Source organism: Falco cherrug, chromosome 1, assembly GCF_023634085.1.
Source record: "Falco cherrug isolate bFalChe1 chromosome 1, bFalChe1.pri, whole genome shotgun sequence".
Taxonomy (NCBI): Eukaryota; Metazoa; Chordata; class Aves; order Falconiformes; family Falconidae; genus Falco; species Falco cherrug.
Window position 1 is genome coordinate 83,744,615 of NC_073697.1, and position 18,368 is coordinate 83,762,982.

Here is an 18,368-nt window from a genome sequence, read left to right on the forward strand (position 1 = left end):
GTTTCAACTAGAACACTTTTCCTCTTGGAATTTGATGGCTTAGTTTCTGGGAAAGAGAAAAGTAAATATATTCCCCAAATCATCATAAGCCTAGAACCAGAAAAAATGAAGTGCAATAGCATTGATGTGAAATGACAAATCAGGCATGAAGTAACAAATCACTCAGACTGGTCCAGTGGAATCGAGCTTGTGCTAGGCAATGTACAGACAAAGGATGTCTTTCTAGTTCTGAAGGAAGACACATGAGAGAAAAGACTCCCTAAATGCTTTCATTTCCACCTAGACAATTTGCAGCCCTGGCCCATTCTAACAGAAACCAAGGTTTATGGTATTTCTGCTCTTTTCCCAGTTTTGTGTCTACCTGGGAACCTGGAGAAAACAGGTGGGGTTTTTATTAAGAAGTTTTTTCATTAAGGAATGGTATTTGTGTTTTCCAGGATGCAAGACAGAAGCTGTGGCCAGGCATTGCCTCTTTCTTTAATGCTGAAGGAGACTTACTGTGCAGAGAGAGGCACCAATAAGGGATACTCTGAAAATATGCCAGAAGCTTCCTCCTACCATGCCTTTTTCTGTGATTCGCTGTCAGACATACAGAATGGGGAATTTTCAAATGAACTTTCTGCCTTCCTTACCCAGGAGGAGATATGTAAGAGCCTTGACATAGCTCAGGAAGCCATTGCCAATTCCATGAAGGAGGATCAGAATACAGCACCAGATTTTACTCATTATTTCAACACTTCTCATTCTAGCACTTCAGAAAATCCTTCTTTCAGGGATACTAAACTGCACGAGCAAGATGCTTTACAGAGGCCTCAAGCAAGCAGTCTGACTTCATCTGCTGCAAGTCACATTCTCCCAAGGAATCATAAAGAGCAATCCACCACACCTCAAACAGCAGGTAGTTTTGTCACAGTTTCCAGGAGGCAAGCAAGCACCTCACCTTTGCTAACCACTAGTCCCAGCTTCATTAGAAGCCTGAAACATTTGGAGAAGGAAGCTCCGTGTCTGCCTAAGACAAGCCCAAAGTCCAAGTCAGCGTCCCAGGGAGAAGTTCCTTTCAGGAACAATCTGTGTGACAAAACTGCCACATTCATAGAGGAATTGTCATCTATATTTAGACAGGCAGCAAAGACAAGAGGCCGAAGTCCTGATGGGGACTCTTCTTCTCCAGACAGTGGATACTTGTCTCCCAAAAAGAAACAACCAGCTCTAAGTGCCTCGGTGCACCAGGACAAGCATCAGCAAGACACTGAGCCTGAGGCAAAATCACCTGGAGTTCATCTGAATGGAGAGCAGTTTTCTGAAAGGGAGAGCATCAATCAGAATGAAATGGACCTTCACCACCCCTTAATCAACACGGAAGAGAATCAGTTTTCACCACCTCAATTCACTCAGAAGCTCCGGAGCCAAGAAGTTGCTGAAGGAAACAGAGTATTGCTGGAGTGCAGAGTTGCTGGCAACCCAGTCCCTGATGTCAGGTAAGCGCGTGCCTTTTAACTAAGTCACCAGATATCACCATCTTCTGATTGTGCAAGATGCCTAAGGACAGGTATCACAGTGGACCTGCTTAGAGGTAGTCACATAAGAACAGTAGATCATGCAGTGTTGGTAAGCACGTGGGATAACCAGTTCTGACCTCTTTAGTTCTCTAGAGTGTTTCATTGTTTTCTGCTTGGGAAATGAAGTTCTACTGGATTCAAGAGCCACATGGCAAAATTAGAAACAGAATTGGCTCTAACAACATTCTTTGTGACTTACCTCATTAATCTAGGCTAGAGAATTAACAGTTTGCCCCTGAAGAGCATATATCAGGCAGTTGATACAGTTTTTACTGTCACTTAATTAAAATTTCTTCAAGTCCACTGCCAATGGGATTTGGGGTCTATACTATAAGAAAACCTAAAGTTTTCTATATGTGGCCACATACTCTCTTGTGTAAAACATTTCCAGAACACATTGATGGTCCCCTTTTCAAAACTTCTTTTGATAGTTTATAGTAAAATTTATGTGTGTTTGCTTTTGTTCAATGACAAAACATAAAATTACTGCTGTATAAGTTTGGTTTAGGTGTTTTGTTTTATTTTTATTATGAATAACTCATGTGTTCCACTGTCTTCCTTTCCTTCTAATGCTAATAGAAATTCAGGTCAACTAGCACTGTGCAGACAGTGTTTGTCACTTCACAGGTCTGAGACTTAATGCTAATATGATTGCTTATCACACACAGAGATAGATTATACCTCTAGTTTATTTTATATAGCTCCTCACAACCTATTTTGGTTTAAAGTCAACTGAGCACATTTGATATTCTCAAAGGAAAATTTTGTCCAGAAAGTCCTGTTTGGACACAATAGAATTTGTAGTTCCCCATTTAGAACTTCCTGCAAGGTTCTTTAGTTAGATCTGAAGACAACATAATTATTTTAAAGTTCTCAACATTTCCTTAAAGAAATGTAGCAATCACTTTCCTGTATCACTTGTTGTGCTTTAAATTTCTTCATAGCTTTTGCTTTGAAGTCAACAAGATTAAAAAGCTACAGCTTTGCAAAGTGGTATTATAGCTGTATGTGCTTATATATGCTTTCATTCCAAAGTTACTTTGTAGAAAGTATCTCCACAGAGTCTTGTTTGTGACTGTTGAAGACAACAGCATTGCCTTTATCCACTGTATTCAGTGAAAATGTATCCCAAACAAGCGGAATATTGAGACACTGGAATTTTTACAGCGTTGAAAGATCATTTATAGAGACATCAAGTGTGTTCAGTTATTTTTGTATACAAAGTGGAAAAACGTGTACCTCAACACGTGGAGTACATTGGTAATGCACTCAAGCTTAGATTGACTTACAAACTGAAGCCAACTGATCTCCTAAGCCAAGACAAGCTGTAGATCTAAGTATGCTAAACAAAGGACTTGCATCATGAGCCTTGCAGCAGGTCAGGAAGCTTACTCCAAATCTGTAATTTTAATGCCCATCAAAAAATATGATATCCATGCCATGTCATTAATAGTTGTTGTATTTTATTTTTTTTAGTATCTGCTGGAGAAAAGAGTAAGAATCACTGTTATGGGTACAAAAGACTGCCAGTTGTTCATTCTCCTTCAGACTTCCATGAAGCAGGAAAGGGGAATTGTAGAAGTTGCACAATTAAGAGAGCCAGGGAATCCTCCTTTTATTTCTTCTCTTAGATACTTCCTTCCGCATTATTAAGATATTGCAGCCTGTCAATGACACTGATGTGGACACTAGGGCAACACAAGCTGTTAACTTCTAGCAATTTTTTTGATGTTGTCATTGCTGGGTTAGATAATATAACACCTAATGTACTGTTACTGATACTTTTGAGTTGTAAAATAGAGTAGTAGCAACAGACAGAGTGCCCACCCTTAAGGAAAAAAAATACTGTTGATTAGTACTAAAGACCTAATTTTACCCATCTGTAGGTTGACCTGACCTCACCAAGTCACCCTAGACTACTTCTGCAGCCACTAGAGAAATGCACATCTTCCAAATATCACTTACCTGTATGGTACATTGACAAGAACTTAAAGCAAATTCCTCAGACTAAACTCCACGTTACTAGTTTGTTATAATAGGTGAGGTGAATTCTACCCATTCCCCCCTCTCTATACCAGAGAGAAAGAGTTGCTCTGCCCACTTGTATACACAGGTAATGAAACTAGAACAAAACCCTAAACTGTCTCTTACAGGCGAGAATTCACCATGATACTTATTGCCTCAAAGGAACTCAGTTTTCTAGTATTTAAATTTTGAAAACATCCATGCTTCCATAACTTGAACAGCAAACTCCCTTACAAAGTTTCTTGCTAAGAAAGCAAGAGACACAAAGGTGTGGGTTTTTATTGAGTACTACTTATCAAGTCATTAATAGGACTATTCAGGTATTGAGAGTCATTCTGTAGACAGTACTGTTTTACTGGAATGAAACGCTGTTTCTGTTGGCTTGGATGTTTTTACCACCATCAGTCTATTATGGTTTAACATATCTCAGTCCTACTGAGTTACAATGTGTATTTTGAAGGGTGAAAATGATCTTAGGATAGGCATGGAGGATCTTTAAAAATAGAATTACTAAACATTCACTACATAGATCCTAGGGTCAACAGGCATATACTTTCATAACACCACAAAAAGCCCCCACTGGTGCCATCAGACTCACATACTCTCTATTTCCTGCCATTGGTACAAGTACAGTTCTGTTCAGAACTGATTAGAAGTTGTTGATTTCTTCTAAGAAATACAGCATAGACAGTTTAGGTGAGTTTGACAGCAGCAATGAGGTTGCAGGGGTTTAACAGCAAAGATGCACTGTTGTAGTACTTCAGTTTCTTGTTGCTCTTATTTTATCTGGCAGAACATCAGTCTGTTTCAGTGCTACGACTCTAGAACTCTATGTAAACATCAACTAAACTAGGAGGTTGTGTACAAGCTATGGAACTTTTTTTGCTTAGGTCTTTTACATCATTGTTGTATTCATTTCAGGGCGTGCAAATATCAAGAAGTTTTCAAGAAACCTAGAAAAAAGTTGTGTTCTTTAAATTCTTATGTAAACCGGTTTTTTTAATCTTAACTCTTGCAGAATCATTAAATGAGAAGGCAAATCTTAATCACTGACCAGAATGAGTCATGAGAAACACTGATGACATGAGTGGATGATTTTAAAATCAAGTATACTTTTAAGTAATCTCATCAGTATCAATTAATTTGTAACTTTTGCTTTATTTCCCTTTCTGAAACCTGTAATTGTCCAATGATAATAGGGTGCAGATAGAACCATTGCCAAATTACACCAAGTATGCTTCATGCCACCCTCTCCGTCTCCTGAAAAGCTCCCTGACACAGTTTAATACATTTTTAATACAATTCCACCCTCGAATTGGTTTTATTTGATAATATTATTAATTCTCCATCTGGCAACAGCACACAATTTTGTGAATATAGTTAAAGAAGACATATTAGTTACTAACAAAAAATCAGTTTTCAAAAGTTCCTACTAAAAATACATTTCCCCTTTAGTCTCCATTTCGTTATGGATCTTCAAAAATACGGTAGCTGTACCTCAAAAGCTATTCGTTTCGGACGTCAATACAATTCTGCAACGTGATCTTTATGTAATGACGCTGACTTGGCTGAAGGGGTCACTCGCACACAGCGCGGGCAGGGCTCTCGCAGGCTGGATTTCTTCTTGGGGCCGAGCAGCACCAAGGGGGAAGTATCGAGCCATTTAGCTATTGAGCTCTGCTGCGGAGCCCGTGGAACAAAATTCAGTGGTTGGGAGGCTGGGCTAGCCGTGTAAGGACCCGGCAAATACTTGCAGGCTGTTTGGGTGAAAACTCTGAAGTCCTTTCTCTAAATCTTGGGGAAAGGAGGGAGTTTTTTAGAGGATAAGAAAGTGTACAGAAAAATTTGTAGTGGATTCCAGACTATAGCATTACTAGTAACTTCTAAGCAGTTACATATCACCTATGCACATCCCTTCCACTCTTTCTGGAGCTGAAAGGAAATTTTATGGTATATCCTGTATATCCTTTATATCCAGTAAATGGCTAATATGCTGCAGTAGAAAACAACAGCCTATTTAAAATTACTGATGCGCTGCAGTTCAAGTGAAGAACACTTCCTGTTTGTGGCACTTTCAGGGACATCTCTGTAAATCTGAGTTTTATATGGTGAAAAAGTAGAGAACGCAAAGCAGTAGTGATACAATACTGGTTGACCATTTCTTATATTTTGGTAATAAAAATAATCTAGTTTTCTAAAGCAGTGTACTTAGACAACTGTTTCATGAAACTGAATAATTGATTGTTAATATGTTTGAAAAAAATCTGTGGGGCACAATCATACGAATTGGAAAGATTTAAGTATCTACTGTTTCCCGAAGAAACAGGCCAGAGGAAAAAAGGTGTAAAAGATATTAAATGTTTTGAAAACCACTGAATAGGTAGAAGATAGAAATAGATATTGTTATTGCCAACAGAAGGGCTATAGAACAAGCTGAACAGTTACCTGGTCTGTGAGGCATGAGAGTGAGTCACTTAGCACATGCAAAACTTGCTGAATATGAGTTGCAGATAGGGACATGAGCCAGAATTGCCACGGTCTGCACGTTTGCATACAGCAATAAGATCTGCATAAACCAGGCTTCATTGTTCTGATTTTCTCCAGAAAAGCCAGTATCAATAACATAGCCACTGCAAATATTTTTGGAACTGTGTGGTAAGTGTGATAAAAGTAGAAAGCAATTGGGACTTTCATTTTTTGCCTCAGCTAGGAAGAAAATAACCAGAAGCCATAGTTCCTAAAGTCATGATTAAATAACAATAACTTAATGGTGACTAGAAAAACATTGACTAAATTGTTATTTTCCCTTGTACCCAAGAAGTTGTCCAGCCTAGTAAAGAGCATAGCCGATATTTAGGCAGCATCAAGCACTGGCAGCTATGAGTTCACTGAAGTGACCTACAGCAGAGCAAAAGGCCTTCAAAAGAAGCTACTTAGGTATTTTCTGACCTTTTAGTGTGTTATTGTTTTTCTATGCATCATGTTTGATTCTAGATCCCAATAATATTTATAACTGCCTTTCTTCCCTTTTCATAGCTTTTTTGGAGCTAAACTATCCAAAATCCTCAACCTATCCAGAGTTAAGCTAGCATTCTGCCTTAAGCTGCTACCCTTCTTACAAGACTAAGGATAACAAGATTCAAGAATCTTATAATAAGCAAGAAACCATCAAATGTAGTGTAAGGACAAGGCGTATATTTGAAAGTTATGTGACTAAGAAGGCCTCTTAAGATTTAAGTTCCTTGGATGTTCATAGCTGTATCATATAGAAAGTAAAAACAGTAAGTATTATGGTTTGAGTGACAAAATTTGACCAAATTAGCTTTGTTCTACAATAGGAAAGTAAGTAATCTTTATAGAACTTGTAACTAGAGTCTTATGGTTGAATCTCAAAAGAAAACATTCAGTTAAATTTCAAGAACCACTACATTTCCTCAAAATTCAATGCCTAACTTACTAGTTCTACTAGCAGAAAAAAAGATACCTAACAACAAAGATTTTGTCACTAGTCAGAACAATTTTAACATTGCTGAACAACCCAGATTCCAACCTAAGACCTAGCAAACTACTGGGTAATTGTAATTTGAGATGTTTTAGGATATTTGCCTTCTAAAGAAGGTCTAAAGCATATAAAATAGAAGTTGAATCAGAAATTTTCTGTATTACTTTCAAAACCATTTCATCAGTCAGTAGCTCTCCTTCAAAGTGCGTCAGCAGTGCAGTACTTAAAATACCCAAGTCAGCAATGAGCTAGCTAAAGCAAATCCCTGCTGGGAGTGACTTAAAGCTCTTCAGCATTTGCCACACTACCTGAATATTTAATTACTTCTGAGTTCTGCCCTGAGCTTTAAGCTATGATTAAAGTATTTGCAGATATTCACCCAGATTCTCTATTCACCCAGATTCTGTAGCACAACAGGTATTGAAATGTTTTGTGCAAAGTATAGTAAGTATATTCTTTTCATTCTTCAACAGCACTAACCAAAACCAAAACAACAACAACAACAACAAAAAATAAAAAATGGCTTTCCACATACTACATGGCAAGAACAGGGCTTCTTTGCTTTAAGGAACCTATTTTTTCTCATGAGAACCTTTTTCTTCTCATAAATGTTGTTTATCTAAATTCCATTATAACATGTACCCACAATTAACACCTAGAAACATTATTTGCATGTAATCCAGAACTGTTCTTAGAAAATATAGAAATAAATACAAAGTATAATTTATAATAAAGCCCATACTACCTAGATTTCTACAATTTCACAAAACTTACCCAGTTGTACAGCCTTTAAAATCTTTGAAGTCTAAAAGCATGCATTAAACTGTGTTTCTACCATAGTCTTCCTGTCAGGCAGAGCTGCAAAGAACATTGGGTGTCATATTACGTAATGCTTAACACAAATCTACACAGCTGGGTGGAAATCCAGGTGCACAGGACAACAGTGACTGAACTACCTAGACAGCAGTTCATAGATTTTTAAGTCTTGGAAATGTAAAGGTTGTCACAGATGTAGTTTCTGCTTCCTTACTAGGCTTGATTTCAGTAGGAAAACTGGTTTAGATGTAGCATTTAGTTCTTTTCTTAAGGTCTCTCATTGTGTAAATTTTATAGTTGTAATGAAACACCAGTGTTATCTTCGGTAGGAGATACAGGTGTTCTACTAGGGCTGTAACGGCAGGACTTTAATACTACTTATTTTTTATTAGGTATGAGTACCTATTTGCACGCACATTAATGGAACAGATTTCACAATCCTAGGTATCCTTAGTTCAAAAAAAATCAATTTCTTGGGTATGTTATTCACTTTTTTGTGTAAGCTCTATAATAGTCATCTTCAGAACTGTTACTTTTCCATTTGTAAAATCTTAACTATTCAGGTTAGAGTTTAGGACCAGGCGGTTCAGGTCCTGCTTTCCAAATGTTCTCATAAGGTTAAATACATACTTATCTTATTCAAGGTGGAAACCTTAGTGAAGCTATTTTGTGATGAACTTGTTTAAAGTACTTGTTAATTCTATTCTTATTTGCTAGCCCAACACTGAGGAAGAGCCCAAGAACTAAACTTGCTTCTGAAAAATTAGATGTGTCTTAAAAACAGATTTTGCTACACTATAAGCATTATACATCACTACAGTGATTGCAGAAATACTTTATAGAAGATTAAAAGAATTAATATGTGCTCTATGTGGCAGGAGAGGGCTCTTGTGACTTGAAAATCATTAACAGCCACATCTATTATTCCTAAAGTGTGACAAGAAATAGTGGTTCTTTTTTATTACACAACCTTTTGTAAACAAGAAGTGTCTCCACAATATTTTGTATTTGTACTTGTTAAAAATGGAAGATTTTTGTACCTAAGGACTTCCATGGGTCAAAAAATGTACCTTTGCAGATCTGGATGCTTTTCTCTTTATGGAGCACTGAAGATCATCTCAAAGTATAACCATCAGTATTATTGCTGGGTGTTAATAGAAAAACGTTTTTAGCCATTTTAATCTGGTAGTGCATTAATTTCAGAAATCTCTTCAGCAGAAATGTGTTGTTATTTAGTATTTTATTTGCATTCAAATTAAGATACTATATCTATAGATATGAAAATCATATGTCAACATCCTCAATATTTTTGTCACAAGAATATTTTTTCTTACTCCTTCTTATAGCAATAATCTGTACTTTTACTTTTTTTTCTTCATTTAGAAGTCAAAATTACAGCTATTTGCAGTCTTGACAATAACAAGTCAATAAAAAAAAAAGTCAATAACATTATTCTTTTAGCCCTTCTTCCCTTCTCATTTATTTCCTTTTATTCTCTTGGTTTATTTGACCATGCTATGACATTCTTATGTCTTTTGTTTGTTTGCTTTCACTAATTTGAGATAAGGCCTGTCCATCTGCAGGTATCCCTGGAGTTCCAGTTTCCTTTGGAGCAGATCTGGAATGTAATGTTTAAAGTCACATCAATGACTTATGAAACTGCTTCTTCATTCTGTTTGTCTTAGAGCAGTGCTCTGGACTAGTGGGCTTTATTGGGGAAGCAAGGGTTTATACCCTAGCACAAATTGTTAAGCTGTTGCAGTGGCTGCCTGTAGTAATTTGTGCCCTGCACGTTTTAGGTACATAATGGTGCATCTTTCAAGTATTTTCTCTGCCATTATGCATCCATTTGTGGCAATGAATGTCCACACTATCAGGATTTTCTGCATCTGGGGGGAAAACATACAGTGGTGTTAAGACCTATTCAGGTCATGTACCCATCTGCTTTAAAGAAACAGTGTGACATATCTAAGATAATGCTAGTAGTGCACCAGTTTTCTTAATTTGTAAATAATATTCCTTCTACCTAAGAACCACAAGGGTGTTGGAAAGAGGATTCTTTATTATTTGTCATAACACTACATAAGAACAGCATTTAGGAGACTATTGTATTATATGGTAACCAAGTGTTCTATCTGGATGGAGGTTTTTTGTCTTACTTTATTGTCTAAAATTATAGAGTACAGTATATAAAATGGGTATCTGGAGAGCCAGGCTCTTTCCTAGGTGAATTGATCTTTACAAAGTCCAGATTGTAATAACAGGATAATTTATGAAAGTCTTGTAAAATAAACAAATTGCTAGAGAGCTTAGGCTGAGAAATCTATTGATCTTACAAAATGAATATTCAAAGATCTAAAATCAAGAATGTGTGGGTGTGGTTGGGGGAGGGGACGGGACATGGACTGTATACTTGTTTACTTGATTGTTTTTTGTAAAAGCCCCAAGCAGGATCTATAGATCCTGGACACTGGGGTTACTCTCACATTTCATTTATTTCTTGTCTCTGTAGAGTAGTTATGACTACATGATGTATGCATTTCCTCATCTTTGTCATACAGGGTCTGTGCATCACCAGGCTCTCTTTTTCTTCAGAGCTGGAAGTTTAGTATTTTTCATGAATGCTGAAATGTCTTCTGTGGTTTTTCTTTTAGAAAATTACATACTTTATTTTTGGTTTTCCATCATGAAAATAGGAAGAATAAAGCCTTTTAGGTGCACGAAGATGGGTGTTGTAAGAGGCAGTCTGAAAAACAATGGGTTAGTTGTTGAAACTAGGATTGTTTGTTCACATTGTAATTAGGAAGAGAATTCCAGTTCAGTTACTTTATTTTTCTCTGTCTGTTTGTGAATGCCAGTGTCTCTGTCTTGGTGTATTTCTGATGACATTACTGAAAGTTTAAAAGCATCTCAGTTCACTTATTTATTCTTTTGTTCTGCTTTGTCTGCCTCTCAGTAAAGGAATGCAAATCTAAAGTTCCTTGCTAATGTTCCATAAATAAATAAGATACTAACTAGTATTTATAAAAAGACCCAGAGATTAGATGAAAATGTTACCAAAGTACATTTTAAACTGATTCTAGGCTTGATGACTGATGTGAAAAGCTTAAAAGTATATTAATAAAAATTACTCCTCTAAAATAAGAAAAATGGTGCTGCTATCTGCATAATAATAAAAAAGAGGAACTTTTGCCTTTTATTTACATAAGAATTGTATGAGACTTGGATGAACTCTAAAATAGCAAGGCACCACATGTCTTCAGAAAGTTCTTTCACTACACTAGCTTTGACAATGTTAAACATTTTTAGTTTTTAAAACCTAAGCTTAATTGAAGTAGTTTTAAAATACAGATTTCCAACAAAACTGCTGCTGAAACAGGGCCAGAGGCAGTATTCCAAGAGGCTGCTTTTACTTAATGTTTTGCATTTATTTGTATAAAACTTATATACCATCCCTGGGCCTTTCCAGTAAGCGTCAACAGCCAAGAAGTCTGACGCATTAGCAATCTGCTTGTCACAAACTAATTGAAAATACCAATCTGTGGCAAATTAAAACTAAATGTAGAGGCTAAATAGAACAGAGGTGAGAATGAATCCACAGATTTTAGGAGTGAATTGTTTTACTTTGTACTGAGATGTGAAGAGATATGGAGTAGTGAAGCTTTTCATAGAGAGAAGTGTTTGGAGTCAGTAATTCTGGTATCATTACTTATCAATGTTCAACAGGTATGCCATGCTATTCCAAATTCTATTTCAAATATTATGTTTAATATTCTTCGACATGGTTGCTCATTTGCCTAAAGACAATAACACATCTTGGATTGTTTAAGTTTCTTAAGGTAATTATATCAGTTTAATAATGTTACATAAACAGGACATACCTTTGTAAGATACAATATGTTGCTTTATAAATATAAACTAAGTAAATACAATTATCACTTTGAAACTTGATGCTTTAAAAAATCTTTACTAATAACAACTTTCTGAATGTCTGAAATATGCTCTGTAAATGCAGTCTAGACAATGTGAAAGCTAACTTTAGAGATCTGGATGAGGAAATTGAAGAAAGAGGATGTCTGTAAACATTCATAGCTAATGACTGAAAATGTTAGACTTCAGTTCATGCAATTAGAGCTGACAGGACTTTGAGGGATGTAGAGAAGGCTAAGGACTAAATGTTTGCAATAGACCAAACGCAGAAGAAATATTGTTAAACAGCAGTTAATGTTGAGCTTATTTTATTACTTCTAGAACCCATCTGGGAAGTGCATTCTTTCTAACAAGTGTTACAGTTTGACAGGGCTCTGTTAGGTGAACTGTAAAGATGGATCATTTAATAGTCCATGGGCTTGCCCTTTAAGCCCAGGCAAAGGTAAAGGAAGAAGTAAAAGAAATTCTCTTGCACACCCACTCCCTGCCACATAGTAAAATAAGAAAGTCCTTCCCATAATAACTGTATTTCCTTCCCTAAGCACAGATGTAAAGAGAGCAGGGAGTTAAAGAATTAGTAGGGCTTTGGTTTCATACCTTGTACAATCGTGCTTACATTTTGAGCTGGGTGGTGCAAGAACAGCAGCAAATAGAGATGTTATTTCTGTGAACCCTCTGAAAAGCTTCCTTTCAGTGAAACACATCACTCTCATCAATGGTGAGGTTCATAGAAAGGAATAGATAAATGGAAATCCTAGGTAGCTTTTTCAGGGTATGTGGGAGAGATGTTCAAGGGACATCATGATGAAAGAAGCCCGTTCCTGGGCTTTACAAAACCTCTGCAGATGTATTATATGCAGAACAGCTATTTTATTTATACCTGAGGCGTTATAATGGTTTCTCACCATGTTACTTATTCACAAAACATTTTATGTTGTTGCGTTCTCACATTCCATGGACTTTAGGACAGAAATTAAGTTTAAAAGATGTATTGTTTTTTACACTTTTGGATATTGAAAAATAATCTACAGTTACGTAGTGAGGAGATAGCATTTTTTTTTAAGATAGCAAAATGAACAGAATTTGGAAGTTTAGCTTTGCGCAGAATAAATTTAACTGAGGAGTAGCTCCTTTAGACACTCAAGTGGGTTTTAGCTTTTATCCTCTAAAAAATTTTACATGTATTAATATAAGGAATAGACTTGCTACTTTGCTTCTGTCAGTTGCCTTGTCTGAGGCAACTCACAGAAGAATTGATCAGTAGCAATAGTGAAATAGCAATAGTGAAAAACTGTAAACAACTGAAATAATAAGGGACTTGCTTAAGTATTGAAAACTTGAATCAGTATCCACATGACATGTTTCTGTAGAACAGGAAATGAGCAGACTTCTTAAATATACACCTGTTTAATCTGGGTAGATAGGAGATGCTATTTTATGAAATAAATCAGGAAGAATAATTCAGCTAGATAATTACACCTGTATATACAAAGATAATTTAAGTATAGGCAAATGCCTGTATAGCAGTATCTTGTCTGATGTACTGAAGTACTCAAAAGTGCTCATTATAGGCCAGACTCCAAGAACCTTATTTTCCTGAAGTAATACACTACAGTTAGTATGATACTACTCCATATATATGAGTACACAACTCAAGATTAGGAGTAGTGTGAACTTGAATAGGTCAGACTTCCTGTGGGAAAGGGTAATAAGTTAAAATGCTTGGAGGCTGGAAGTAATTAGCAGGTAGAATCACTCCTGAAATACGGACAGGTCAAAGCAAGTAGAAGACTAAAATTGTTCTGCAACAAGTCTGTTATGAAGACATGTTTCTCTTAGTCTAACACTAACATGCTGCTTCATATCAGTGATTCATTTTTCTATTTATTAATAATGTATACTTGCAGTGCATGCATGCATTAATGTTATAAAAATAATTAAGACTTCGCACTTATGCAATGCCTTTCATATGAGCATTTCAGCGTTTTGTAAACAGCTTGTATAATTTGTGAACAGCTTTTATCTCCTTTTATTTGATAAGGTTGTGCTTTTCAGGCGGACAAGGGAAAAAGATCAGACAAATAGAATCCACCTCTCAATTAAGGTACAGTACCCATAGCTAATATAAATCAGTTTAATAATACAGAATGTGGCCACTAAGATAACACATGGGCCAACAGTAAATCATTGCTTAGGGGAAGACCACCTAAATATTTGCCCTGTGAGTATCTGCGACATGTATTTAACTGAACTAACATGAACTGAAGGCATACTAGACTAGCCTTGACAATTGCAAGTTGATAACAAGCTTCATAGAAGACTGTTTCACATTTGGCCACAATCTAGCATAACTAGCATTTTGTTCTTCCACTGTCTTTTTTTTCCCCTGTGACATATCAGTAAAATGGGTAAAATATTAATACACTGATACTGCCAGTACTTCACATGGGCATGAATGATACCTCAAGAAAGAACCTGGGCAGAATCAAGGATGACTATAAAGTCCTGGGGGTGCAAGTGAAAAATGTTGGTGCCCAAGTTATTTTTGCTTCCATTTTACCAGTTAGAGGAAAGGGTGCCACCAGAAATAGACGTATAACACACATCAACTTGTGGCTTCATGGCAGGTGCTGTCATGACGGTTTTAGTTTCTGTGACAAAGGGGCATTCTTTGATGACTATAACCTGTAAGGGAGGGATGGAATCCATCTGTCTAGAAGAGGCAACGGAATCTTTGGCAGCAGGCTGGCCAGCTTGGTGAGGTGGAGCTTTAAACTAAAGGATTTGGTGGGGAGGGGTCCAAAGTGTCAATGCTCATGCCATCACATCCAACCTGGGAATAAGCCAGCCCAAGCAGAGCAGCAATATACTTTGCTGCCTCTCATGACAAGTACCAGAAGGCCAGGCACCTCAAGGGTGTGCATGTGTGGCTATGGTGGATCCTCTTGCACCCCTCCTGTGAAACCTGTGTGCTCAATTATCTCTCTGAACTGTCTGTACAGCAATGCATACAGTGTGGGGAATAAAAGGAGGAATCAGAGGTATGTGTGGTAATCGCAGGGCCATGATCTCACTGTATTTAGAGACATGGTGGGATAGCTCACATGACTGGAATGCTGTCTTTTCAGAGTGGTAACTCATTTCTGCAGTTAGGTACTCTGCATGCCTGTGTTGGACTGTGAAGGCCTTGAGTGGGCACAGAGATATTCTTTGTAATACCATATTTAAGAGATAAGTTGAAACATGGATCTCTTTACGACAATTATCCTAGTTAAAGCTTGAATGTGAAGTGACTTAATTTCTACCTTATTCACTAAACAACCCCCAAGTTAGTTAAATAAAGATAATGCGTAAGTGAACTGACATGCTTATTTTCAGTTAAATCATAGTTCTGGATAAAAAGTAATGCATTATGCATAGTTGAAATTATGTAAGTTAAGTTTTATAAATTTTGAAGTGTTTGAAGAGTGAATTTCTGTTATTGTCCAGTACAGGCTTGTAGAGGAATGAAGCTGGGTTAATTAGCATTGATAATATACAACTGTGGGTTGGCTTCAGGGGCGGGGGTTGGCCGATGTAGATAAGGTGCAGCTGTGCCTGGCTCTGTTAAGTGGTTGAGAGCCAATGAAGAGAGAGCAGCCGAGGAAGAAGCAAGAGAAGAGAGAGTGGGTTCTGGATGAGATGAGGAGAAGGTAGCAGAGGGACTGGCATGAGATGGTAAAAGACCTTGTTGCAGCTTGATAGTTTGGAGAGTGCAATGACACAGGCTGATTAAGAAGTGTGCTGGCTTAGGATTTTGTTTCCAGTAACAGATGTCCCACTAAGTAGAATGTGAAGCTCATTGAAACTTTTTCTCATTTTTCCCCTTCTTTTGGGAAATGTGTTTCTCTGATAGTTCTGAATGTAAATATTTGCTGAACCAATTAGTTCAGAAAATAAAAGGAATGAAATTATGTAGGTAAATAACAAATGCACTGTAAGGTATAAAAATGGCTTTTTAATTTTTCCTATGAATAAGTAAAATCAGCTGTTGTTAAATATTGTACTGGTTTTGGCTGGGATAGAGTTAATTTTCTTCATAGTAGCTAGTATGGGGCTATGCTTTGGATTTGTGCTGGGAACTGTTAGTACAGGGATCTCTTCATTATTGCTGAGCAGTGCTTACACAGAGTTCAGGCCTTTTCTGTTTCTCACACCAACCCACCAGTGAGTAGGCTGGGGGTCCACAAGAAGTTGGGAGGACAGCTGACCCCAACTGACCCAAGGGATATTGTAGACCATATGGTGTTGTGCCCAGTGTATAAAGCTGGGGGAAGAAGGAAGGCAGGGGCATTTGGAGTGATGGCTATTGTCTTCCCAAGTAACCGTTACACGTGATGGGGCCCTGCTTTTCTGGGGATGGCTGAACACCTGTCTGCTGATGGGACGTGGTGAATGAATTCCTTGTTTTGCTTGTGTGCACAGCTTTTTGCTTTACCTATTAAACTGTCTTTATCTCGACCCATGAGTTTTCTTACTTTTACTCTTCCAATTCTCTCCCCAATCCCACTGGAGGGAAGTGAGCAAGTGGTTGTGGTGTACTTGGTTGCCAGCTGGGGTTAAACCATGGCAGTCCTTTTTGGTGCCTAATGTGGGGCACAAAGGGTTTGTGGTAACAGCAGATTTAATTGAAGTGTGCCAGATCAAATTTATACCTGTTATTGCTCTTTTAGCTATTAATTGGCAGACTCCTGTGCTTGCCATGGTGCTTGCTTGCCTTACTGTATATTAGTCTAGTGTTTGTTGGTGGCTGCTTGCTGTACTGCTTGTTATCTTATTCTACTGTGCATGGGAACATTTTCTTAACAGCAGTGGCTGTGCACCTGGGCTGGCAGATAGCCAGGGCATCGCTGCTGTTTCTGTGCTGCTGTACTGGACAGGAACTCCAGTGTAACTCAAGTTGAAGGGATGAGTCCACACAGGAGCAGGACACCCCGAAGCATCAGGGTTGGTGGATAAGCCCATGCTGGGTGCATCTCAGAGTGTCTGTGGCCGTGGTTATGTCTGTGCTGCAGCTGGTATACCTCTTGAGGATTGTGGCTGAGGATAAGACCATACTGGAGAAGGTATAACTCAAAGCATCTGTGGCAAAATGCTGCAGCAGGCACATCCTGAAGCATCAGTGACAGAATATATTCTTAGTTCCCATTAGATCCCTTCACTTAGAATTTTCTGCTTTTTAAACTGTAAAGGCTTACATTAAGATACCTGCTATAGCTATTTATCAGGTAAACATTATCACTGTTTACAAGCAGTGTAAACCAAACTCTTTTAAGACCTGCAGTGACCAATTGATATGTGCCTCAAGCAGATAAACAAAAGCCACAGAGTGTGTTAGTGCTTTTTAAAAAGGCAGAAAAACTTCTAAGGAAGTTCTTATTCAGAATTGAAGATATTAATAAAAAGTGGGGAAATATAACTTTTTCATTTTTAAGGGCCTGCCTTAGTTCTGAATGACTAATCCATAGAAAATTCCATTCTCACAGTTGCTGCATGAAAAGTCCTCAGAAAGAGAATTCCATGATAATCAATGAATGGGATTTATGTTCCTAAATTCTTTGAGAGCTTTCATGCACAACAGTGAGACATCTAATTTTGATACTACATGTAACAGAACATAGTATAATATGGTATAATATTGGTAATAACATGGTATAATATTCCAATTGAGTGTAAAAAAAAAAAAATAAAATGAAGACATTATCTCAATTTCTGTTTTTGCACTTTAACAGCTTTCTTAAATAATGGGGTTTATGTCTCCTAAACTATGATTATACTTAACCAGTCATCAGTCAAGCAAATCTGGAAAAGAAAAAAACTTGGAGGGGAAAACACTTACTCTCTATAATACACTATTCAAACTCTGTTGGATGGTTTCCCCAAGAATGCTTGTGAATTGCTGCTGTTAGAAGGGATTCTTCTGCAGAGGTTAATTTAGGGAGAACTTGAATCTTAGTTAAGAAGCAGTATAACATCATCCAAACTAAAATGCTGAACTTACTGTTTTAATGTCTTTCCCATACACTGCAGAGAGCATTTGTATGTTACAGTCTTTATTAGCAATTACTGTCAATATTGACTGGATCTAAAGACTTCAGTAATTTGTCCCTTAGGACAATAAAGATCGACAACATAATTCTCAATTTATGGTTTGCTTGAGATGTTGATACAGTAAGTCTCTTGTACAGTGAAGAGTGAGGAAAAACACTTGTAGCCTTACAGAGGTGAACGTTACTGTATGTTTTCTGCCTTTTTTCCAAAACAGCATTGCCGCTGGTGAGGGCTTTCAAGTTTAATTAGGGAGGGCTGGGACAGGAGGAGAGCTGATTCTATCTGAGCTTCCTCAGGCTTGCCATATGGCCAGAAGGAATCTATAAAAGCTTGTTTTCCACAAAACCCATGAGAGGTAATTTGGGGGGACTTTACCTATAAAGGAAATAGTTGGAGATGATTTGCGGTTAACTGGGGAATTGTTACAGATGCCAGGCATTGCAATT

The 18,368-nt window shown here is 37.4% G+C and overlaps 1 protein-coding gene across 1 annotated transcript in view; it reads left to right on the top strand.

The window, feature by feature from the left end:
- The first annotated feature begins 522 nt into the window (after nucleotides 1–522).
- The window catches only part of LOC102046790 (palladin), a 193,559-nt gene continuing 175,713 nt past the window's right edge, over nucleotides 523–18,368 (top strand). The window contains exon 1 of the mRNA XM_027815184.2: nucleotides 523–1,478. Coding sequence (XP_027670985.1) covers nucleotides 538–1,478 — 941 coding nt within the window. The 5' untranslated portion in view covers nucleotides 523–537. The remainder of the gene's footprint in view (nucleotides 1,479–18,368) is intronic.